The sequence below is a fragment of the Pan troglodytes genome, chromosome 13 (genome assembly GCF_028858775.2).
Source record: "Pan troglodytes isolate AG18354 chromosome 13, NHGRI_mPanTro3-v2.0_pri, whole genome shotgun sequence".
In the NCBI taxonomy this organism is placed as follows: Eukaryota; Metazoa; Chordata; class Mammalia; order Primates; family Hominidae; genus Pan; species Pan troglodytes.
The window spans coordinates 22,181,109-22,206,729 of NC_072411.2; the positions used below are offsets into that span (position 1 = coordinate 22,181,109).

The 25,621-nt window shown below is 41.2% G+C and overlaps 1 protein-coding gene and 1 long non-coding RNA gene across 51 annotated transcripts in view; one reads left to right on the forward strand and one right to left on the reverse strand.

Moving 5' to 3' along the window:
- The window catches only part of CLASP1 (cytoplasmic linker associated protein 1), a 308,996-nt gene that overhangs the window by 165,549 nt on the left and 117,826 nt on the right, over positions 1-25,621 (reverse strand). For 47 of the 49 annotated variants that reach the window (XM_054678949.2, XM_054678935.2, XM_054678948.2 and 44 more), the window contains 4 exons: positions 24,119-24,222; positions 23,228-23,319; positions 21,276-21,351; positions 11,134-11,231 (listed from right to left, as the gene is read on the reverse strand). In XM_054678949.2, coding sequence (XP_054534924.1) covers positions 11,134-11,231; positions 21,276-21,351; positions 23,228-23,319; positions 24,119-24,222 — 370 coding nt within the window. The remainder of the gene's footprint in view (positions 1-11,133; positions 11,232-21,275; positions 21,352-23,227; positions 23,320-24,118; positions 24,223-25,621) is intronic. The other 2 variants (XM_063790383.1, XM_063790384.1) reach the window with 2 other exon arrangements.
- Positions 574-24,867, forward strand: LOC134807967 (uncharacterized). 2 transcript variants are annotated; one of them, XR_010149708.1, is made up of 3 exons: positions 574-671; positions 21,181-21,295; positions 24,368-24,707. It is a non-coding gene; the product is annotated as an uncharacterized LOC134807967 (long non-coding RNA). The 2 variants fall into 2 exon arrangements; XR_010149707.1 differs by having other exon boundaries at positions 578-671; positions 21,186-21,295; positions 24,368-24,867.

Sequence of the window (25,621 nt, forward strand, 5' to 3'; positions counted from 1 at the left end):
TCCTCACTCTGGAAAACTGTAGGTATTCACACAAGCTCTGGTGTTAGTTCATTCATTTGTTCATTCACTCAAAAATACTTGAGTGCCCATTATGTGCCCAACACGGAGCTAGTGAGTTCTTACCCTCTGGAGCTTATGCTCTAAGTAACAGAGAGGACAAAATTACACATCAGCAAATGAGGGGGATGAACCAGGCTGATGCACTGCCTCCCCCCATTCCATAGGAGACACCAACAATCTTTTCAAGCCATCTTTCCACCAAGCCCAGATGTTCCCTCAGAATCCTTCTCAAAACTATTCCAGGCAGCCACTACCCATTCGTTAAAGCTGGCACTGAATAAAACTCCAATTGCCACCTCAGGACCAGATATGAATAAAACTATAACTCACTTTCAAATCCAGCAGTTACTAAAGAACTGGAAAGATGCCTTACATGATTGTGTTTCTTATGATGTTTCCATTATCTTCCCTTTTTAAAAGTAACAAAGATCTCCAATGGCTTGACAAACTCATAAATAATATCATGACACCGGTTGCCAGGGCATGCCCTCACTAAGGCACTACTTGATTGTGTCACAACCACACCCTCTGATGTGAGCATGTCTGCAAGTCTGCAAGTTGGAGCCAAGGTATACCTCTAGTCTGGCTGTTCCTGAAATTACTGGAAGAAGGCAAGTATTTCTTTCATTCTTGGGAGAGTATTCACCATTCTAAATGGTAATTGTGTACGAGTCTGCAGATTCTTTCTCAGTGGTGAGGCATTCTCACTGTGGTCACATCACCCACGACCTGGCAAGCCTGAACAACTAGGTATGAGAACACTATAAACATAACTATTACTAGTATGTCCACCTTAATTCAGAATTCCCTCCGCTTTTACTCTCCTGTCTCACTAGCTCCCTCATTCTCTGCTCATTAATGCTGCTACAACAGCTCCTATCAGGGTTACCACCTAAAGAGACAGTCTAACACCAACAAAGCATCCTTAGGAATGAAAGGACTGGTTTTTGTTTGCTAGCTCTGAGCACAAAAATATAAAATGTCTCTCTTGGGACCTACTGATTCACACAAATCTAAAAGGATGAGTTTTATATATTCAAAGACATTGAATACATAACTAATGATTACCCTCTGAAGCCACTAAATTGTTTTATTTTAAATCTCTGGATTTCCATTTAAAATAAATTTCTTTACTGGTTTGACAACCACCATCTTCCTCTATTTTTTCTGAATTTAAATTTCCATATTAAACTCTTCAATCCAATTAGAATTTATTTTACTATAAGATTTAGTTCAAATTAGTTCCTTCCTAGAAAATTTTATATATAAATTTTGAATAATTTCCTGGAAGCAAATACTTAATCACAGTAATCTCAGTCAATAAGCTGCATCCATATACTCAGAGCTTCTAGCATGAAAAAGAGAAATCAACATAAACACATACTTAAAAATCCAAACTTGGAGGACAGAAGAGATTTTAAAGAGAAAGAAAAAGTTTTTTTTAAAATGTCATTAGTGCTTCCAAAGAGATGAGAAAATATTGTGACCATAAAACAGGAGAGTAGCACTTTAAAATGGCAGAATAAGGACCCTTGAAAATCTGCTTCAAAGAAGCAAAGAAAACATTGGCAAAAACCATCCAAATCAACTTACCATCATGGCAAGTGTGAAAACCAGCAGCCTGGCAGCCACTAGAAAGAGCTGAAGCTCCCAAGTCTGGAGCTCCCTAAAAGTCCCCATTCCCAAAGGACTATCATTCCACCTATCTGGCACATCCCTGCAAGCCCAATTGCAGGGCTTGTCTTTATCTGACCTGACTCAGAGCTTGTTCAATGTTAGAGGCCTTTTCCCTGAGGCGATGATCAAAACTAACCAGTGACAACTGTTCAACATGGCGGATACCCAAGACAGAAATAACAACTAGGGCAAAGAAGCTGACCAAAAACAGGAAAAAAAAAAGGGGGGGGGAAGGGGGGGTAGAAATTGAGATGTCCACAGCAAACTTTGAAAACACTGACATACTCCTGGGAACCTGGGAGGTCACGTATATGTGCAAGGCTGTGCACATGCACAGGCCCAGGAAAGACCCCTGAAGCCTCTAATGTCCCCACTGGCTGACTTTGACACTCTGAACAAGCAGAAAGTAAAAAGGAAGACAGAGGTGCAAAACACCTTTCAGAGCACTGAAAGCATGCCCCCAAAACACAGAGCCAGTCAGTAGAGGCTGGGAGACTTAGTGGTTCAACATGTTTAAGGAAATCTCTGTTCAGTCATTAGCTAACCGCTAAGCTAACCAACCAGAGAATTCAGTGGCAACATATAACAAAGAACGAAGACTTTAAGGAATTCTTTCAGGAAAGTCACTAGAGCAAAATAAGCAACAAAAACAATAAACAGCAACAACAAAAAATCTGGGGAGGGGAAAGAATATGATTTCCTGAGTTGCCACAATATATTATTTAAAGTGTCCAGTTTCAACAACAAATGATGAGACAAAGAAACAAGAAAATATGGCCCATACAAAGGAAATAAAAATCAGTCAACAAAAACTATTTTTAAGGAAACCTATACATTTCCTTAACTCAAAGAAGACTTCAAGTCAACTAATATAAATATGTTGAAAGATCTAAAGAAAACTATTTCTGAAGAATTAAAGTGTAAGAACAATGTCTCACCAAATAGAGAAAAACAACAAACAGAAAGAATATATTTAAAAGAACCATACAAAAATTCTGGAGATGAAAAATACAATAACTGAAATTAAAAATTCACCAGGAGGAGTTCAACAACAGATTTGAGCTGAGACAAGAAGGAATCAACAAATTTGAAGATCAGTCAAAAGATACCATATCCTATCTAAGTAACAGAAACAAACAAAAACAATGAACAGAGTCTAAGAGATCATCTTACAAAACCAATGTACCAACATAGTCACATAACAGAAGTCCCAGGAAAACAGAAAAAAGAAAAGGAGATACGGTACTTTTCAAAGGACTTTTTGGGTCAGATACTTTGCCCTAGTTGTTATCGTTGCTTCAGGCATCCACCACGTTGAAAAATTATCAAAAAAAGATATATGAAGAATAATGGCTAAAAACTTCACAAATTTGATATAAAACAATCTATATATTTAACAAGCTACTCCAAACAGGATAAACTTAAAGAGATCCAAATCTAGACACAATAACCAAACTGTCACAAGAGAAGACAAAGAGAAAATCTTCAAAGCAACAATGGAGAACCCACTCATTGTGCACAAGGGATCCTCAAAAAGGTCAATATCTGATTTCTCATGAGAAACCATGAAAGCCAGAGTGGAGCAGGGTAGGAATAGATAATATATTCAAAGTTCTGAAATTAAAAAAGACAATCAACCAAGAATTCTATATGTAACAAAACTATTCACCAAAAACAAAAGGAGAACTTAAGATATTACCAGATAAATGAAAAACAACAGTCCTTTGGGTTGAAATGAAAGGACACTGTACAACAGCTCAAATCCACATGAAGAAATAAAAAAAAAGTAAAAATAACTACATAGGTAAATATAAAATATAGTATAAAAGTATTTTTTGTTCTTAGCTCTTTTCTTGTCCTACATAACTTAAAAAGAAACTGCATAAAGCAATAATTATAGAACTATATGCACTGGTGGGCTTATAATGTATAAAGATGTAATTTGCATGACAATAGCGAAAAAAAAGAAGAAAACAGAGCTAAGTAGAAGTTTTTAATACTGAAATTAAATAGTATCAATTTAAACTAGACTGTTTAAAGTTAAGATGTTAATTGCAAGCCCCAGAGCAACTGCGAATAATTCCCCCCCAAAAACTAAAATAAACAGCAAGTTATAGTAGTACACTAGAAAATACCTATTTAACACAAAATAACACAGTAACAGAGGAACAAAGAAACAAGTCATGACATATAGAACATAAATAGCATACCTGCCGACATAAATTCTACCTTACCAGTACTACATTAAATATAAATAGATTAAACACTCCAACGGAAAGTTAAAAAAAGTCAGACTGCATAAACAAATAAGACTCAACTTTATAGTGTCTACAAGAGACTCACTGTATTTATTTTTTTTATAAAAGATGGGGTTTCACTAGGTTGCCAAGGCTGAACTAGAGCTTAAGTCATCCTCCTGCCTCAGCTTCCCCAGTAGCTGGAACTGGGGGTACATGCCCCACACCCAGTCTAAGAGACACTTAAGATTCAAAGTCACAAAGTGGTTGAAAAGTAAAGGATGGAAAAAGATATTTCATGCAAACAGTACACAAAAGAGAGCTAGAATGGTTATAGTGATAACAAGTAACACAGACCTTAAGACAAAACTTCTCTCTGTGCACAAAGAAAGACATTTTACAATAGTAAAAGAGTCAGTGCTCAGGGAATCATAACAATTATAAACATATATGCACCTAAGAACAGAGCCCAAAATACAGGAAGCAAAAAGTGACAACTGAAGAGAGAAATAGGTAATTCAACAGTATTAACTGGAAACTTCAATATGTACATTCCTTAATGGATTTTAAAAACCAGAAAGAGGATCGACCAGAAAATAAGACTTCAATGACAGTATAATCCAACTGGAACAAACATCTATAAGACATTCAAACAAACAATATTAGAATACAGATTCTTCTTTTTTGAGACAGGGTCTCTCTCTGTCACCCAAGCTGAAGTGCAGTGGCACGATCTCAGCTCACTGCAACCTCAACCTCCCAAGCTGGAGAGATTCTCCTGCCTCAGCGCCTCATGTAGCTAGGACCACAGGCACACGCTACCACACCCAACTAATTTTTTAATTTTTTTGTAGAAACGGGGTCTCATGTTGCCCAGGCTGGTCTTGCACTCCTGGGCTCAAGCAATCCTTCCGTCTCGGCCTCCCAAAGGGATGGGATTACAGGCATGAGCCACTGGGCCTGCCTTACAGATTCTTTTCAAGTGTACATGGAATATTATCCAGGAGTCCACATGCCAGGCCACAAAAATAAGCCTCAATAAATTTCAAGCCGGGCACGGTGGACCACACCTGTAATCTCAGCACTTGGGGACGCTGAGGCAGGTGGAACACACGAGGGCAGAAGTTCGAGATCATCCTGGCCAATGTGGCAAAACCTCGTCTCTACTAAAATTACAAAAATTAGCCAGGTGTGGTGGTATACATCTGTAATCTCAGCTACTTGGGAGACTGAGGCACAAGAATTGCTTGAACCCAGGAGGCAGAGGTTGCAGTGAGCCAAGACTGTACTACTGCACTCCAGCCTGGACAAAAGAGTGAGACTCTGCCTCAAAAAAATGTTTTTAATTTAAAAAAAAGATTTCAAATGACTGAAACCATACAAATTATGTTCTCTAACCACAATTTGATAAAATCAGAAATTAATAACAAAAAGAAATAAGAAACAAACAAATGTAGAAATCAAACACTCCTAAGTAACAAATAACTCAAAAATGAAAACAAAAAGGAATTAGAAAATACTTTGAGATAAATGAAAACATTAACATATCAAAGCTTATGGAATACAGCTAAAGCAGTACTTAGAAATTCATAGGTGTAGATGTCTACATTAAAACAGAAGATCTCAAATCAATAACCTTCCATCTTAAAAAACTAGAAAAAGACAAGTACATCAAACCAATCAAAAGTAAAGATTAGAGTGAAATAAGCAAAATATATACAACAGGGAAAATAGAAAAATCAATGAAACCAGAAGTTAGTTCTTTGAAAAGGCAAAAACTGACAAACCTTAACTAGACTGACCAGAAGAGCAAAGGCTCAAATTAATGAAATAAGAACCTTGAAAGGGAAGGCATTACTGCTAAGCATGTACAAATAAAAAGGATTACAGGGGAATTCTATGAACAATTATATGCCAACAATTAGATAACCAAGATAAAATGACTAAATTCCTACAGAGACCCAAGCTACCAAAACTGATTCGAAAAGAAACAGAAAATCTGAATAGACCCCTAACAAGTAGAGAAATTGAATTAGTGACCCCTAACAAGTAGAGAGATTTAATTAGTGATTCAAAAAAAATCAGCCTGAGACCAGCCTGGGCAACATGGCAAAACCCCATCTGTACAAAAAATACAGAAATTACCCGCACATGGTAGCATGCGCCTGTAGTCCCAGCTACTTGGGAGGCCGAGATGGAACGATTACTTGAGCCCAGGAAGTCAAGGCTGCAGTGAGCAATGATCATGTCATTGCACTCCAGCCTGGGCAACAGAGAGAGATCCTGCCTCAAAAAATAATAATAATAAATAAAAATAATTTTAAAAATTAAATAAATGGACGAATGAATGAATGAATGAACCAAGAAAGAAAAGGCCTGGTCTCCAAGAAACAGCAGATGCACCTGCCGAGAAAGGTGAAGCAAAGACCCAGGATGACAAAGAGGTGTCAGGATGGTGGGTTTGCAAGAGGCAGTGAAGGCAGCCAGTTCAGGTTGAAACAGGCTTCACGGACTTACACAACTGGCAGAGAGGTTAGCAAGTAGAAAGTATGAGTATGCAGTAAGTATATAGACAACTATACAAATGAAACTAAAACAGTTATTAACTCCAGGAAAAACAAAAAGTTGTAAGAAAAAGGTAATCATAGTTTACCAAATATTAATAGTGAACTGTAAATAGCATTCATAATCATAATATGAACTATATGTTGTCCTTACCAAAATCAAAATATGACTTTATTTGATAGATGAGGAGACTGGAAGTATATATGAGAGAGGTTAAGAGAAAAGAGAGCAGTCAGGGGCAGTGGCTCATGACTGTAATCCCAGCACTTTGGGAGGCCGAGGCGGGTGGATCACCTGAGGTCGGGGGTTCGAGATCAGCCTAACCAACATGGAGAAACCCCGTCTCTACTAAAAATACAAAATTAGCCAGGCACGGTGGTGCATGCCAGCAATCCCAGCTACTCGGGAGGCTGAGGCAGGAGAATCACTTGAACCCAGGAGGTGGAGGTTGCAGTGAGCCGAAATCACACCACTGCACTCCAGTCTGGGCAACAAGAGCGAAACTCCATCTCAAAAAAAAAAAAGAGAGAGAGAGAGAGAGAGCTGAAATTCAGCCTGCATAGTGAAAAGTATAATTCTTATAGTGACAAAAAATTTTTAAATAGCAATACCTGCCAATTATTAGGAGAACAGTAAATAACAAAAGGATCAATAGAAACAGTTGACAGCGTTTGCCTCTGAGGAGCAGAAAAAGGCAGAAAGAGTGAGGAACTGTCTGTTCAAAAATGTATCTTATAAATCTAGTTGAATCTCTGTGTGTACAAATAACTATGACAAAAAATAAAATTAAAAATAAGTGATGTCTCAGAGCAATTTATCATCTGCTTTCACCTTGGGTTCTCTTTAACACTAAAGCTTTAGCAAGCAAGTTAAAAATTTTAAAGTACCAATTTTCCCTTTCCGAAACAATCATTAAGTAATAAAACCTGACGAACGTTTATAAATTTTAAAATAGATAGCAAACGAGTAAATATTATGAAATGTGTTTTTTAAAAAAGTAGGTTCCCAATGTAAGTTACCAAATAGTTATAATGAATCAAGTGACCTATGTCTCAGCCCTGTCTATAAGTTAAATTATCTTCAGGTTTAAAGCCACTGCTTTTTAGAAGCTTGGTTCCCAAATGATGATCCCAGAAGAAATTTAATATCAGTGACCTTTTTCCCAACACTCTGCAAACTAAAATATGTGATACTGACTAAAAATATTTTCTAGAAGACTCAATGGGATGAGAGTGAATGTCAAGATATGCTAAAAGTCTATGAAAGTAACAAAGATTTAACATTTTATTAAGTTGTCAAGCATGCCTCACAGGGTATCACACAACTACATGATATCTTATGATGGCTAGAAGTTATTTATTTTCTGAACATATATACATGAACTATAATAATACATGTAAAAACCATGTTAAATGGTCAAATATTCTATACCTTTAGGGCCTCAACTACTCTGAGACCCCATGTAAGCAGGGAGACCCTCTAACATGAAGATTTTGTTAACTACCTCCACTTTATTATCTGGCTCGATATGATTTTGGCCACGAGAAGAGAAGACTGAAATAACAACAAATGACCCTAATCCCTAATTCCAGCTCCTCCAAAGTGAAGCTGGTTGTACAGGTCTCTTTTCTCAACTGCGAAATGGACAAAGAAAATTGTTGCTTGAATGGGATTACTACTCTTGCTATTTAAGTCATTTAGGTGATCTCACTAAGGCATTTTCCTCACCACGTATTTCTTAGAGATATAATTAATCGTATTCTTCTCAATATACTCTCTTGGTGAACAAACCCTTATGAAGACATTTTTAATTTAGAACTAAATCCAAGTTTTGGAAAGCATTAAGCAAATTTTACAATATTGTAATAGTCCTATGGAAACTTGCTAAGTTGAAAAATCTATGCTCACAAAATTACTAAAAAATCTATAATGATGTAAGAGAAGTCTCGACTATTCAAGTAATCCAGTCACCCACGTGGAGCCACATATAGCAGATACTGAAGTTCTCTGATACCATAAAAGCCTCATTCCATTTGGGCACAAAAACAAAGGTGGTAACTGGAGCCTCTGCCCCTCAGAGTTCTAGATCTTAGGTAACTGTCTTGTAGTAAATGCAAGGAAACTTGAAGTTTCAGCTTCTCTCACTAGAGTAAGGTTTTTAAAGAACAGCATAGTTCTCCAAGCACTCGTGTATGCCAAAGTGTCACAATATGGATGTGAAGGGTGCGGGTCCATTTCCCTAAGAACACCCTCTCCGTTTTGGAGAATTTGTAGGAGGATTTTAGGTAATGTGAGCTAGCAGAAACCCTCATTTCTATTCAGAGGTCCAAGTTCTTTTGTAGCACCTTTTTTTATTTTTATTTTTTTTAAAGAGAAGAAGGAGGGGGTCATGTGAAGAACCTGAGAAACATGTGACTGAGAAGCTGGAAAAGGTGGCTTTAACTCCAGCTCTGGCATCCAGGCCTCTGAGGTCCCACTGTGTTGGGGATCTCCAGGACCACCCCCAGGCTTACTGGTTCACTAGGAAGACTCACAGGACTCAGCACAATCTTAGTCACAGCTGTGATTTTTTATAGCAAAAGGATACAAAGCACAATCAGCAAAGGAGAAAGATGCATGGGGTGAAACCCAGAGGATACCAGGCAAGCATCCTAGAGACTCTCCTGGTAGAGTCACACAGGACACATTTAATCCCTCAGCAGTGAGTTGTAACAACACAAGTGAGATGCTTTCTATCAGGAATGCTCCTTAGAGACTCAGTGCCCAGGGTTTTTCTTGGGGGCTGGTCATGTAAACACCCTCTGCCTGGCACTTAACAAAATGCCAGACTCCCAGAAGGAAAGCAGGTATTCAGCATAAACCAAATTGTGCTGTGCAGTTTGACACGGTGAGCCACTCTTATTCCACTTGTTGGGAATGGTGGGGGCCCTCCCCAAATCCACATTTCTAGACACCAGCATGGGGCCAGGCCTGTAAGCAGGCCTTTCTAAGGAAAGCAGTCTCAGGCCAGCTGCATTAACTCTTTCCTGCACTCACCTTTCTAGATCTCGGTTTCACCATGTCATTTCCCCCTGATTTGCTAGTTTGCTGTGGTTACCCTCCAAAAATACAGAGGAAGCCTCCTGTTAAGATGGAAACTGTGTAAAATGGTGGATTCATGGTCTGGGGTCACATCAAGTTACACAGCATGGCATGAGGCCATCCCTGCAGCAGGGCAGGGTTTCACTCTCGAGACCTGTTTTCCCAACAATCACGGTGACTTCGTCATTAAACAGTCCCTTCCCTTGATATCATGCCTTCCGTGCTCATCTGTGCCCTCCAACTTTCTCTAAGAGATTGTTTAGTATTGCTATTGAGTTCTTTTTCCTCCTGTGTTCTCACCATATATTCAAAGACCAGAAGGCTGAGGTTCACAAAACACAGGAACTTAAAAAAAAAAAAAAAAAAAAAAACTATTATCACAGATTATCTTTTGTAAAGAACATGAAAAGTAGTTTTATTCCCATCCAATCATCCTGTGCACAGATGGTGAGAGCAATTCCAGATCAGGCATGACTCTCAACCACAAGGAAGCACAGTCCACTTGTCTGCCCGTGGAGCCACCACTTGAGGGTCTGGGGCCCACTGCCGTCATGTTTGCCTTAGAGACATCAAGACAGTTGACTCCTGTATGTTTCAATATTCCATCCCATTTCCAGATGCCCAGTATGCCATAAACTCTTTTGTGAAACAGGACGGAGAAAATTAAAAGGCAAGTCAGAAGAACAGGGTTTTGAACTCGGTTCTCTCTCTTAGTAGCTGTGTAATCTCTCAAAAGTCACTTCATGTTTCTAGGCCTCTGGGGTTTCCATGGACAAAATGACAGGCTCAGATAAGCTGCCCTGTGAGTCCACTCCAGTTCTGTCTGGAATTTTAACATTACTTTCCCCCTTAAAGGAATGACCCAGGGTAAAAGTTTGGAATTAATTTGGTGTTAAGTTTCTCCATCACAGTTAAAATTATACATATCTGATCACTACATTATTTTTAAAATCTGGACTATAACAAAGTCACATTTGTGGACTCCAATTGTCTTGGGTCTGATGAGACGCTGATCCCCTTGCATGGGCTTATACACATTGTGAATGACATGAAAACAGAAAGTTACATTTAAAACATGATTTCCAAAATTATAACTTATGAATTTTTATCCAAACACATTCTGGAATGGCTTCATTCATTCAAACATATTCTAAGCACCTACTATACTAAGTGCTGTCTGTACAGATATAGATACAGAATCATAGATATAGAACCATAAAACTGTAAGAATGCTGAATTTTTCAATACCAATTGCTTTTAAAATCAGTATGTGGCATGGGACCTGGCCAGTTGTCTGAGTGAGAAACTCTCATTTCTGAGGAATTGGAATGGGAGCGGACCCCTGATGTATGATCTGGATAAAATCTCCAACTACCCTCTAACCTTATATTCTTTGAATAAAATAACCACAACAGAAGAAGTATTGCAAATCAAGATATTAACTGGAAAAGAATGGGGGTGGGGGGAGGGGGGTGGTGGGTAGAGCAGAAGAAAGGAAAAAATCTGCACTCACCGGGACTGTGGCAATCCTTTTTTACTGAGATCTGCCCTCACACGTTCTCCTACATGTCTGTAAATTTCCACTAAGCTGTTTATTGCTGCATCTCGAACCTAGATATAAAAGAAGAGATCTTACAGCTGCTCTGTGTCATCCCCCAGCAAGTCCTGCTGGGACACAACAGGCCATATACCACCCCAATTTATCACCATTTTACCAGTGCAACTGTGAATACAATCCTTATATACATTTGTCTAGAGAAAGCCATGTTTTGACAGTTTTCACTTTGCTGATACAATGTCAAATGGTAGTAAAACTGTGGGACCCCCATCCCTATATACACGGCAAAGTCCATATCCTTAGTTCTTTCCATTCTTTAAGGTAATTTTGGAAAACTGGAATTTTCAGACCATCTTTCCAAATTAAGAAACAACACTAAAAATAAATAAATGATACTAAAAATAAAATACCATGTAAAACACTCTGGATTTAAGTCAATTAAACAAATACTTAATGAGCAACAAAAATGGGTAGTACAGGCCATATGAAGTCCCATACTCAAGAAGCCCCTAGTCCTAAGAAGGAGATTTTTAAAAAGTCCTAAAAGTCTACATTACAGGGCATGATGGAATAAACATTATTCAAGAGCATAAAGAGGTTGCAGTTTAAAGAAGGGAGCAATCACATTAGGGGATGTCAAGGGATGCCATATGAGGAAGAAACCACCGCGAAGTGCTTGGAACAGCAGGATTTCACCAGGTCCAGATGGAATGAGCGAATTCCAAATAAGACACAGCCTGTGCAAAGGCACGAAAGCAGACATGCACGGCACATGCTTCAGGAAGAGGGAGTACGCCAGTCTGGCCAGACCAGATCAAACTAAGAAAGCAGCATGAAATATGAAATAAGGTGTGAGAGACAGGGTAGACTTTTTTTCTAACCTGGGGAAATTTGCATACGGACTGTATATTACACATCACTGTATCCATGTTAAATTTCCAGGGTGAGAAAAATGACATGCGTTAATATAAGAAAATATCTTTGTTATTAAATGATACATACACACTGATATGTCTAGGGTTAAAAATATCATAAGCCGGGCGCGGTGGCTCACGCCTATAATCCCAGCACTTTGGGAGGCCGAAGCGGGCAGATCACGAGGTCTGGAGTTCAAGACCAGCCTGGCCAACATGGTGAAACCTTGTCTCTACTATAAATACAAAAAAATTAGCTGGGCGTGGTGGTGCATGTACCTGTAATCCCAGCTACTCAGGAGGCTGAGGCAGGAGAATCACTTGAACCTGGGAGGCGGAGTTTGCAGTAAGCTGAGATCGTGCCACTGCACTCCAGCCTGGGCAACAGAGCAAGACTCTGTCTCAGAAAGAAAAAAAAAATCATTATATCTGCATGTTACTTTCAAATGGCTCAAGAAAAAAGTATGTGTCTGTATATGTATGTATGTGTGTACACAGAGATACAGAAGAAATGTAACAAATGTTAACTGGTAAATATACTCACTTTCTCTGTATGTTAAAAAAATCTGCAAATAAAAAGGTAGGAAGAAAAACATTTTTAAAACATAAAATGGAACCAAGGCCAGGTGGTGTTGGGGAGACTGTGCTTAATTCAGTAAGCAAAGATGGGAGTACAACATCAAGGTAGTGGAGAATGAAGAGAAAAGAAGCAGGAATACAAACAAAAATTTACAATTTGAAATACTGAAGGGAGTCCTCTGATTTAACAGTGTTACATGACAGGTAACTTTACTCATAATTTTTATCTCTTCCAGTGGAAAAAGGCAAATCTTAGGCTATACTGTCACCCAAAACCTCATGCTATGGACTGAACTGTGTGCCCCCAAAATTCAAATGATGAAGCCCTAACTCTCCAACATATTTCAAGATAGGGCCTATAAGGATGCAATTAAGGGCCGAGCATGGTGGCTCACACCTGTAATCCCAGCACTTTGGGAGGCCAAGGTAGGAGGACAGCTTGAGCCCAGGGGTTTGGGACCAGCCTGGGCAACAAAGTGAGCGCCCATCTCTACAAAAAAAATGTTTCTTAATTAGCTGGGCCAGTTGGTACTCAGGTACAGTCCTACCTACTTGGGGGGGCCTGAGGTAGGAGGATCACTCAAGCTCAGGAGTTGGAGGCTGCAGTGAGCTATAATCCCACCACCACACTCTAGCCTCAGAGACAAAGCAAGACTCAAGCTTTTTTTTTTTTTTTTTTTTTTTAGAAAAAGGAGGTAACTGGGTATGGTGGCTCGTGCCTATAATCCAAGCACTTTGGAAGGCCCAGGCAGGCGAGTTTAAGTTCAGGAGTTCGAGTTCAGGCAAGTTCAAGTTCAGGCGAGTTCAAGGTCAGGAGTTCGAGACCAGCCTGGCAAACATGGTGAAACCCCGTCTCTACTAAAAAATACAAAAATCAGCTGGGCGTGGTGGCACACACCTGTAATCCCAGCTACTTGGGAGGCTGAGGTAGGAGAATCACTTAAACCCGGGAGGCAGAGGTTGCAGTGAGCTGAGATCACACCACTGCATTCCAGTCTGGGTGACAGAGCGAGACCCCCGTCTCAAAAAAAAAAAAAAGGAGGCAATTAAGGTTAAATGAGGTCATGATGGCGGGACCCTAAAATTAGAGGATTAGTGTCCTCATAAGAGAAGCCAGAGAGCTGGGTACACACACAGAAGAGGTCATATAAGCACATAGTGAGATGGCAGCCATCTACAAGCCAGGAAGAAAGCCCCGACCAGAACCCGGCCTCTAAAACTGTGAAAAAATTAATTTCTGTTGTTTAACTCACTCGGTCTACAGCATTTTGTTATGGCAGCCAGAGCTGACAAACACAGATTATCAGTTTATTTTGAGGGAAAAAAATAATTTCTAATGTTAGGGAACATTTTTACATTGAAAATGCGGTCGGGCGCGGTGGCTCATGCCTGTAATCCCAGCACTTTGGGTGGCCGAGGCAGGCAGATCACTGGAGGTCAGGAGTTCGAGACCAGCCTGGCCAACATGGTGAAACCCCATCTCTACTAAAAATACAAAAAAAAAAAACTTTAGCTGGGCATGGCGGCGAGTCCCAGCTACTTGGGACACTGAGGCACAAGAATCGCTTGAACCCAGGAGGCAGAGGTTGCAGTGAGCCGAGATTACACCACTTCACTCCAGCCTGGGTGACAGAGCAAGACACTGTCTCAAGAAAAAGAAAAAAAGAAAAATGCATATATTACAGACGTAGTCAATGCTACTATACCTTGAATACTATTAAAGTGTATCACTATTGCTTAGTTTCTAGGGATAACATCTGCTCAGAGCAAATCTCAATGGGTCATCTCTTTAAAGAACAATCAATACCCAGGCAGCTACTTAGAAAGTCTGGGCCATAAACGTTTAAGAGATTTACTGGAAAAATTACTAGCTTTAGAGTCAAATATTAATAAGTAGACTTAAGGACCTACTTGGCCATTTAGGGAGCTGTGTAACCTTAGACAAAACACTAGAACTCCTTTGGTCTCAATTTCCTCCTCTGTAAACTGAGGGTTGCTCTGAGGACTGAAAGAAATAACCGTTTCATTCAACAAATATTTGAGTGCCTACTAGGTGAAAATGAACTGAAACGCCTACACAGGCCAGGCAGTGACATGAGAAGTGAGTGATTGCAGCAGGCTGAGTGCAGGGTGACAAATGGCACTGGCAGGGAACCCTGGAGGCAGGGACAGAAGAGGGATAAGGTGGCTCAGGCAGATGGGCCAGCACCACCCAGCCACAGAGGAATGGTAGCACAACTTTACCAGACCTTCTACCCTTTCAAGAAAAGTTAAAAATATAAGTCTCCCAAATATAAACTCATTTGAACTCAAAATGTAAAATTAAAACATTCTGCAGGCACAAGCATACACACACCCACGAATCTACAGGCTGAAACCAGCTTTATGCCAGCAGCTTGTGACCTATAGTTTGTATCTATAAAGCAATCAACACAATGGCTAGTGTTATATCTATCTTTTAAACCAACATCTTTATCCTCTAAAATAATCGTTCCTTAGACCTAGAAAGTTACAGGGTCAGATAGCATTTAGGGGTCTAAACTATTCTTCACTGAAGAACTGCAGATGAACAGATATTCTTTGGTACTGCAAAGTAGGACACTCTAATAGAGAAGAGGTTTAAACAAAAGCCATTCAGCTGAGACTGAAGGACAATGCAGCTATTCGCTTCTACACAGGCTCTCACTGGTCTCGCACTGCCTCTCCCTGCTGACCCCTCAGGCTCACCACAGAAAGGCACCACAATGTGTCAGGCCATGAAGACTGCAAAAAGACAAGAGCCCCATACATGCAGCATGCTCTGCCAGGTCTTATATGCATGCTTTACAGAATCTAAGGTCTCCAACGTCTGACCATGTTGTTCCGTCCTTCCTCATAGTCACTGCACACTGGAGGGTGTAGAGGCTGGCAAGGTTAGTCACCTGCCCAGTGCCCACAGATCAGGAATGGCAGGCTGGAGCACCTCTCTGGGGGCAAGCCAACATCCTTCTCACCAGCGCACTGCACCTTAATGTGGATGCCAAAATAAAGGCTTCCTGCAAAGCAAAAAACTCAAAGGAAGGCTTCTGCCCTAGGGTGGGGGACAGGGAAGCAGTCTATAAACTGATGAGACCCTAAATCCACCCTGTCCTCCTAGAACCCAGCACAGCCCCACAGCCAGTGCCTTGGAGCGTGGGTACCCCAGCACCCCAGCACAGCTGTGCCCAAGAGCCCACCCCTGGCTCCCAGGCTGCAACTGTGGCAGGGCCGCATGGGAGCTCTGTCAAGCCAGCAGCAGAGGTGCTCCTCCCTCCTCCTGAGCTCTGTCCAGCTGGAGACAGCATGGAATTAGCAATGGTCATATGTTTCAAGATGTTTTAGGCTTTGAACCAAACTCAACAACCCTCTGCCAGCCTGCCTGCCTGCAAAAGGGCAGGTGAGGTGCTGTGAAGATGAAATCAAAAGTCTTCAGGCAGAACTCAGGCTTTTCTTATCTAGTCAAGGGAATTCTTATTGTTAGGATGCCTCGGACCACTGGCTGCCTGTTACAGCCACTGTCCTGTCCTCATCAACAAGCACAGACTTCGTACTGAAATCCCCACCTCCAGGAAGAAAAGCTTCCCTCAGCTCAGGAGGTACATCCTTAGTGTACGGCCATCACACAATTCTGTCCCTTCCCAGCAGCTGGGTCACACAGGGGCACGGAATGCAACTCTCCAACAATGAAACATGAGGGGAATCTGTGGGAAAGCTTCTAGAAAACATTTCTCTGCTCTTGGAAAAAGACATTCAGGGAAAAGTGAACACTGGCTGGGTATCTGACGATAGGAGAGAACTGCTGATTCTCGGGACATAGGAGGTGACAATGGTATTAAGGTTACATTTTTGAAGAAAAAAAGTCTATCTTTTAAAATATTTAAGAGTTAAATAAATGTGGTCTAAGATTTGCTTCAACATAATCTAACTTTTGCTTCAAAATAATGGGGTGGAGGAGGGGAAAAAGACAAAACTGAACTGGCCTTGTCGAATGAGCTGATGGCACATGGGGACGCTTTATGGCACTCTCACTGCTTATGTGTATGTTTGAACCTTTCGATATGAAAGTTGAAAACAGAAGAGGAGCTCACAAAGCAGCAGCCTCCTCTCTGCCAGGCCAACCGTGCGTGTGTGCGGCAGCTGTACCTGTGCCGTGCCAGTGCGGAGAGCTCTAGGGGGCAATGCACACAGGCTGAGGTGCCCAAGACTCCGGCTCCGAGCCACTGGCAGATCCCGGAAACTTCCTACGTCATGCAGAATGACACATTTCCCCACTGCTCTAATGATTCTGAGTTGGGCTTTCAGTTACTTGTAACCAAAAGCATCCTAGCCCACACACACTGTTCACCTGTGGCCCACTCTGAAAGGCCTCCCTGCTCTGAGTCACTGCATTCAGACCACCAAGGAAATGAACACTTGCCGAGTTAATTTTAAACACCAAATCCAGTCTTTGTTAGCCGCTGCCTGAAGAGCTGAGAGAGGATTCTCCGCACACTGGCTGTAGGGAAATGAAGAGCTGGAGGCTGACTACTAGGTCAGGTGTCTAAGTGCAGAGACAACACTGATACAACAGTGTCCTCTCTGGTCTGAGACTTGGCAAATAAGGGAAAGTCATTCAAATAGTTATGGGGCATCGGGAACTGCAAAGAGGAACAAGTTATAATCTTAACTCTAGAGGTTCAGAGACTAGTAGGAAAGATTAATGAAAAAATTAAAATAAAGGCAACAGCAAAAGCACATGCAAGCTACACAAGAACCCCAGAAGCAGGAATAATTAACTTGGTTAGTATCGGGGAGGAAGGTGGCAGAACTTCCTGGCAGAAGGGAGACATGGATTGATTGTATGTCTGTGTATGTGTGTGTGTGTGTGCATGCGAGTGCAAATATATGTGCGGACAAAACATTCCTAAGGCACATGTGAATATATGGATTATTTTCAGAGTGCTCAATTTGGAATACTCTAGCTGTAAATCCTGCCTACTACAGAATACTGAAAGCTGCCCGTAGAGTATCAACCTCATCTTATGGATGAGGTGGGGGAAATGAAAAAAACAAAACAAATAATAAGAACTTTCTCAAAAGCAGACACACAGGCCTAGAACTCAGCCCACAAAACCACTATAGGCTCCAAACTCCTGACCAAAGCCTAGGGCTTCCTGGCACAAAAAGTATAACTGCCATTAAAGACACTAGGCAGGAAGTGCTAACTTGAATTTTTGGCTTAATGAAACATTTTAGACAAGTCTCACATTTTCTATCTTATTTTAAAAAACTATCTCTCTGATTCTTCATAAATTATTTTTAAAATTATACAATCTATTTATGATTTATACAGCAGTAAGATGTAATCCATTTAAATGTACTACTTTTGTTTTTCGGTTGTATTATTATTATTATTCCCCATAATCAGTCCAGGAGCACCTGATTTTTGGTAGTGAAACTAGTGTCTGGTATATGGCAGTATGTGTATAGTCTACTCCAGGGCTGCCAATGTTTGGTGTAAGTATGGCTATGTCAATATCACAAATACATCTCAAGACACTAAGGCTATCCTACAATTAAGGTTTTTCATATATTTAAAGCACTATACACCTGAGTTTCTCAGAAACCCACTGGCACATGGTAGGTGCATGATTTCTGCAAATGAAAATGACCATCTCAGATGATGAGGAGACTACTGAGTAACTTGGCCTTCTGAGAGGCTTCTACTTGGACCAACAGGCCACACCAGCACCTAAGAATATTCACTTGCAAGGACTCTCATAAGGATTGAGGGTTGAGGCACTTCCCTCACCCCTCTGACTCCACTATAAAGGGGAAACGGAGGCTCAAGATGCAAGTGACCCCAAGGTCAGCTATTACATGCAAAGCAGGGATCTATGCCTTTAACGTAGGTGTCTTACATTGCGTTAGGTAGCTCAAGTATTAATATTAAACATACTCTGCCTTTTGGCAACTTTAAAACAGTATGTCAAACTGTTAAAGACTCGACATTATCTTAAACTCTTAAACAACTGAATCTACATTTTGAGAATGTGGGATTGTGCTGATCATTTGAAATTTAATCTGTGTACTTCTAAAATAAAGAAAATCTTGTTAAAATCCCTAGAGACCTTACGAGTTAACCCTAGATCTAAAGGAGAAAAATAGTATCAGAGAGTAGCCCAACACAAAAACAGACTAGGCCCTTCCTGTCTCCTTTCTACCAAAGCTTTAGGGAACTTTTAAGTGAGACCTCCTCTAGCAGAAAACTTCAGAGAAAAGGAAAACCTGTGAAGAGCAGGGCATTCTCCAAGGCTTACCTGAATAGCTTCAAGGATGAGAATGTACCCATTCAAAATTTTAAATATGCTTAACATTCCACTCCCAATGTCTCTTAAAATCTACACCGAATCCATGATCTTTTGGGCGGGGAAATACTGAGGTTATTCATCAGTGAAGAGCCCTAGGACAACGACGCATTTCCTTCACTTTCCTCTGGAGGATGTGGTCCGCCTCAGTTGCAGAAGCAAAATTTGAGGCTCGGAAGCAAAATCAAGCTAGTAATCTCCATCCCCTTCCCCAAAAAGCCCAAGGATCCACACAGACAAGACAGGCCCACAGCATGAGCTCTCGCTAAATATATGTGGAAGAAAAAGAGGAAGAAGGGGAAATGGGGGTGAGTGAGGGGACCCTGTGGGACGGACTGCAGTGTGGTGCACAGCCATGCAGTGCTCCCCTCCCCAAAGCAGACGCTAGACAACGTCCCTTGTTGTAGATCTGGACAGCGTAGGTCTGGGCTGTGTTTTTATATCGCCCCACCACAGAAGTGCATTTAGAGGGGCCAGCCCTCCACTGCCCACCCCAGATATTAAGATCTCCACCGGCAGTGTGAACATTCACATCCCCTGTCTGGCCAAAGTCAGCAACCGAATGAGGAGAGAATCACCTCAGCAAGTTGGCTTTTCTGCTCCGCTAGAGCACTCCATGTGGCGGCAGCGAAACCCCCAGAGTGCGGCCTCTATAAAGGATTTTTCCCACGGAAAACAAAAACAGAAACAAAACCAAAAGGGAGGAAGGATACAAAACGATAATCTATTTGGTAACTTAGAATCTTTTTAAAAAATAGTACAATTTATTTTTAAATTAACGTTGAATATAAAGTATGATTAAGTAAATAAAAATGTCTAAACATTTATTTCCCATGCCATATATTTTCCTTTTTTTTTTTTTTCTTTTAAAGAAAAAGTCGTGCTGGGTTGCCCAGGCTGGAATGCAGTGGCACGATCTTAGCTCACTGTAACCTCTGCCTCCCAGGTTCATGCGATTCTTGTGCCTCAGGCTCCCAAGTAGCTGCGATCACAGGTGAACGCCACCATGCCTGGCCAATTTTTGTATTTTTGGTAGAGATGGGGTTTCACCATGTTGGTCTGGCTGGTCTCAAACTCCTGGCCTCAAGTGATGCATCCACCTTGGCCTCCTAAAGTGCTGGGATTACTGGCATGAGCCACCACGTGCCCGGCCTAATGCTATATATTTTCAACAAAGGCTGAAAAAGGGCATGAGTGGAAGAAGAAAGCAGGGAGACAGCAGACAACAGGCAGTGAGGAGGGGAGAGGCTGGGGTGGAAGGAGCAGCACAACAGCCAAAGAGAAGGGAGAGACACCTGCTGCTGGAACTAAGAGCAAGATAAGGAAAGGGCCTGGAGAGCAAGAGGGGAGGGGTGCCGACTCAGAGGAGCCAGAGGCCAGGGGAGGTTGGGTAGAAGGCCAGCCTGATACAACCTCCTGGGAGAGTAACTTAGCAGTTATCAACCAAGATTTCACAAGAGAGGCCACTGACCATATATATTTCTCTTGTAAATTACTGTTCCATTTTCTGTCCCTTCTTCTAATGAAGTATCATTCTTATCAGTTTGTATGAGATGACATAATAAAAATGACTCTGGTTGAGAAATAGCATTGAACTGGGAGGAGAGTTCAATGCTATTTCTCCAGCCCAGACTTGTACAACTTTGTGAATTGCCTGGTAACTCACAGGTGAGACAGCCAGCTCCTCTCCTACCCTCACACTGAGGAAGTGGTACTTTTTGTTAATTTAGGTAAAGTCTGCAGTTCTTAAGGGTTCAGTTGAGGAGTTTCCACAATGATATACACAGTGGAGCCACCCCCCAAAGCAAAATGTAGAACATTCCCATCACCTCAGAAAATTCCCCTCAGACCCTCTTTCAATCATTCTCCCCAACCTCAGCAGATTCTGCACCTCCACCCCCGGCACCACCCCTTTTGGCTGCAGAGGTGGTGGCCAGACATCTTATCTTGGAGGCTGGTCTGGATAACATCAATTTCTAGGCTAGTGATTTCTCAGCCCTGTGTATAGAAGAGGACAGATTGGCCACCACATTTACCAATTTTATACTTAAATGTAAACTTATTTTATACATTTGAATGTATAAATATTTTATAAATGCTAATGGGTACTGGATCTCTTAAATAATCATCATTGTTCTGTGAAGATTAGGACTCCAGTCCCACCCACTACGGAACACCAGAATGCATCTCAACAGTCTGTAAGCAATGACTTCTCCCGAGGGTTTTCCTTCTCACTCACCTGGCTGTTTGGATCTCCAAGTAAGTTGCATATATGTGGCACAATCTTGCTTAGTGTTAAAGTCTGTGCTCCAGAGCTGAAAACAAAAGGAGTGCTTTCTTGTTAGTGAGAACTGAGGAAAGAAAGAAAGACGCCTGTCTGCCCACACCTGCCCTTCCCGTGTCTCCCCAATCCCCATCACCACCTCATATCAAGTCTCTCTCCATCCCATCCACACTGGCTCCAAAGTAAATGTGTCCGATGGCCCCTTTGCACAGAGTTCAAAACCTAGGGTGGCTTCTCCCAGATAAGTCTCCGTCCTGTCCCCCAGGGCTCTGGCCAATCTGGCCCTAACCCTTTAAGGCTGGGCCAGAGCTCCAGCCCCCCAGGTCCCGCTTGCCTCACAGGTGCTGCCTCTGCATTACTGTCTGTCACTTTAAGCCAACTACGAGTCACTTGAGGGACCTTGTTTAATTCTCCCGTGTGCTGTGGCAGAGCTAGACATTCAGGCAACACCGCTGGATGAAAAGACTGCAATCAAATCAGAGCATCTACCCTACTGGGGCACATCTGAGCCAAGTACTGCCCTACTGGGGCACATTTGAGTTACAATTTTCACCATCACCATCCCTGTCATGACAAATAGCCTTTGTGAATAAAAATCTCTTGGTTAATCTGCCTACTACCTTAGCATACATTCCTAAAACTGGAGCTACTGTGATCAAAGGCTAGAAGTTTTTTTTTTTTCTTAAGCTTCAGCTACATATGGCCAAATTTAATGGCACTGAAAAGGCTAACATATTAAGATGGAAAAAATTTACAAGTAATATAAACATTATAATCTCAATTTTGTTTTTAAAAATAACATAACTTTACAGGTTAGGATAAAATGCACCAAATTTAACAGTGATTACCTGAAGGTAACAGAATCATAGTAATCTTTATTTTTTCCTTACGTACATTTTTATGATATATACAGTTTTTTTTCATAATCAGAAAAAAAGGCTTGAAATTTATAATTTTTAAAAAGCCTCTCCTACAAATAAGCACATGAAAAAAATGTTCACCATCAACAGCCATTAGATAAATACAAATTAAAACCACAATGAGGTATTACTATACACATATAAAAATGGCTAAAATAAAAAAGTGACAACATCCAATGGCTAGCAAGGGTATGAAGAAACCAGATTATTCGGACATTGCTGGTAGGAATGTAAAACAGTATGGACAACTCTGGGGAAAAAAATTGGCAGTACCTTTTAAACTAAAAATGAACTTACCAAATCACCCAGCAAGTGTACTCTTGGGCACTGATCCAAGAGACATGGAAACTTATGTTCATGTAGAAACTTGTACATGAATGTTCATAGCAGCTTTATTCATAAAAGCCAAAAACTGGAAATTACCCAAATGTTCTTCAACAGGTGACTAGTTTAACCAACTGTGACACATCTATACCAAGGAATTCTATTTAGCAATAAAATGAACTATCAAATGTCAGGTGCAAAGTCAAGGGCATTATGCTGAGTGAACAAAAGATAAACTCAAAAGGTTACATATTGTATAATTCCATTTACATAACATTCTTGAAATGACAAAATCATAGGGAGGGAGAACAGATTCCTGGAAATTCAAATACATTCATGGTTGCCAGGGGTCAGGGTGCAGCTACACACAGCAGCATGAAGGAGCCCTGCAGTGACTGTGCAGTTGCATATACACACAAATGCACATGTGGTTTTACCTGAGAAATTTGCGCAAGTTCTAGGGATTGTATCAATCTCAACTTCCTGGTACTGATGCTGTACTATAGTTATTCAAGGTGCTAACACTGGGCAAGGGTGGGTAAAGGGGGCGTGAGATCTCACACTACACTTCTTTGCAACTTCCTGTAAATCTATAATTATTTCAAAATAAAAAGTTTTAAAAAATTCAGCCACGTAAAAATGTCAGGCTCATCCCAGACTTACGCATTGAGTGTTGCTATAAGGCAGAGACAGATGCCTTCTCGAGTACGGAAATTCTTGTGTTTGAAGCCTCCAAGCATTCTGTCCCATACGTACTGCAGATGACAAAGAACAGGTGAGGAAAGAAGACTGCTGCAGCTGTCACTTTATAAGGGAGCAATAGAAGGCAAGCCTCTTAACGAGCGCCAAATTAGTCCTATCCTCTACCAACACATTTAATCCTCTCGAGAGCATACTGGAAAATGATGACATCTATCATGTTATCAAGTATATCAAATTACAATTTTTAAAACACATTCATTTACATAATTGCATTTAATTCTCCCAAGAACCCTGAAAGAGAGGTATAACTGTCCTCATTTTATGGGTGAGGAAAGCAAGGCCAAAGGAGCTAGTGAGTTGCCAAAGATCACACACTCACACTGGCCTCTGCTTTTTCTGATCACCCCCCAATAAAGGACAGTAGAAGCTGGGAAGGCAGGGGTGTTTTGGTCCATCCCAGCAGCCCCAATTCACTAGAAGACAGGGGCCAGGGCTCCAGCCAGGCCTCCTGACTCCCCAGACACCACAGCTCTCTCTTTTCAGAGAACTGGAGAGTCGGTTACATAAATGAGCTGAAGAGTCTAATGGATTAAAACTAAGTATATTAGATTCACTAATTTATTCAATACCCCCATGTTAAATCCACTAATTTACTCATCTCATAGTTTTGTGACTTATTTATTTAAATATTTTGCATGGGGAAACAGATTGAATGCTGTGAAAATTTTTATCTGTAATACATCAGCTTAAGTCTATGGAGTCACACCATTTGTGCAAGTACACACACACACCCTCGCACGTGCATGCACGCGCACTGGCCAGCTGACCTCAAAACACATCTCTTGCCCCTACCTGGGGATTAGCAGCTTGATCCATGATCTTTAGCAGCAGAGTTTGGTCCTGCTCCCTCACAGAGTCTTTAGCATCTCCTAGTCTGTCTATTAGACTTGGCAGCACTGAAAATCAAAATGGAAACTGATCAAATGAAACCCTATTTGGGGGTCTGTGGTCACCAAGTATTGCTATCTCAATTATGTGGGAAGACAAACCCCTGACCTAAATGATGTATCTCATTCTAAAACCACTCATCTTTGCTCACAGCTCTACTCTCCTTGCTGAAGTCCATGAAAGTCACCAAACGAGTCTGCAAAATCCTTTGCATGGACAGATACACTATTTGTCTTCCTCCTTACCCCACGTTCCTCCAGCCAGTTCCCAACGTATTTGTAAGCTGATAAAAATGGAAGACCTTGACAGGAAGAGTCAACAGAAAGGAAAATTCAGGTAAAACACAAGGAGAGGGGCTCCAGCATATGTGTTTGGGGGTGGAAGGAGTGGGCACTTATGAATAAATCTTAAGTTTCATCACTATTGTGTATTTTTTAGTTTTACATCACACCCAAACACACATGAGACAGAGCCCAGCTCTCCATCTTCCCCCACATACCCAGGGTGGACCCTCCCACCAGTGGTCCAAGTGCACCTGTAGACCAGAGATCAGCTTATTTTAAGAGTTTGTAAACCTCTATTACATGAGATATCCCTGAATAATTCAGCTAATTTAGAAGGAAAATGGAACACTATTAAAATATCAAATGTCTAAAAGTAAAAGCTTTTTTTAAATTTGTAAACAGTCGGTGCTCACGACCTTTTCAGAAGGAGCATATTGGTCGGAAAGTTAACAGTAAAGAATACATGTGTACCAATGTAAAATAGAGAAAGTCCATAAGGAAATGGTTGCATAGAGGTGCTTAGTGTTTATACTGCCCCCATGAAACACCGGAGGTCAGGAATTTAGAGGTATTTAAATCTATGAAATCTGTGGGTTTTGTTTCATTTTGCTGACATACTGTTTTCCCTTCAAAATAAGAGTGAACATTTACTATACATTTGTAATGACATTTACAATCAAGGTGAAAATAGTCATGCCAACCATAATCATCTGGAGAAAAATACAACTGGCTTGGTTTTATAGGATTTCTCAAGGAAAACTGCCTCTCATTAAAGGGGACCGGGGTCAGGGTAAAATATGACTTGGTTGGCACTAAAGAGTGACAGCTAATTTAGCATAAGAAATAAAAATGGCACTAATATTTCATATTAGAACACGTATTACTAAGTTCCGTATGAGAACACAGTGAAGCCAGTACAAAGGTATGGGGGAGGGTAAGGGCGCCTGCAGGCCCAGAGGCCAAGGGAGTCCAGCTGGAAGGGAAGGCAGCGGGGCGGCCGGCCGAGGCTGCGAGTGCTAAGGGGGCTGGGGAGGGCGGGGACTGGCTGTTTGGGAGGAGCGGAAGGGAGAGAGAGGGGGCTGGAGGGGAGGCAGGGTGGCTGCCGGGAGGGTTTGGGAGCCGG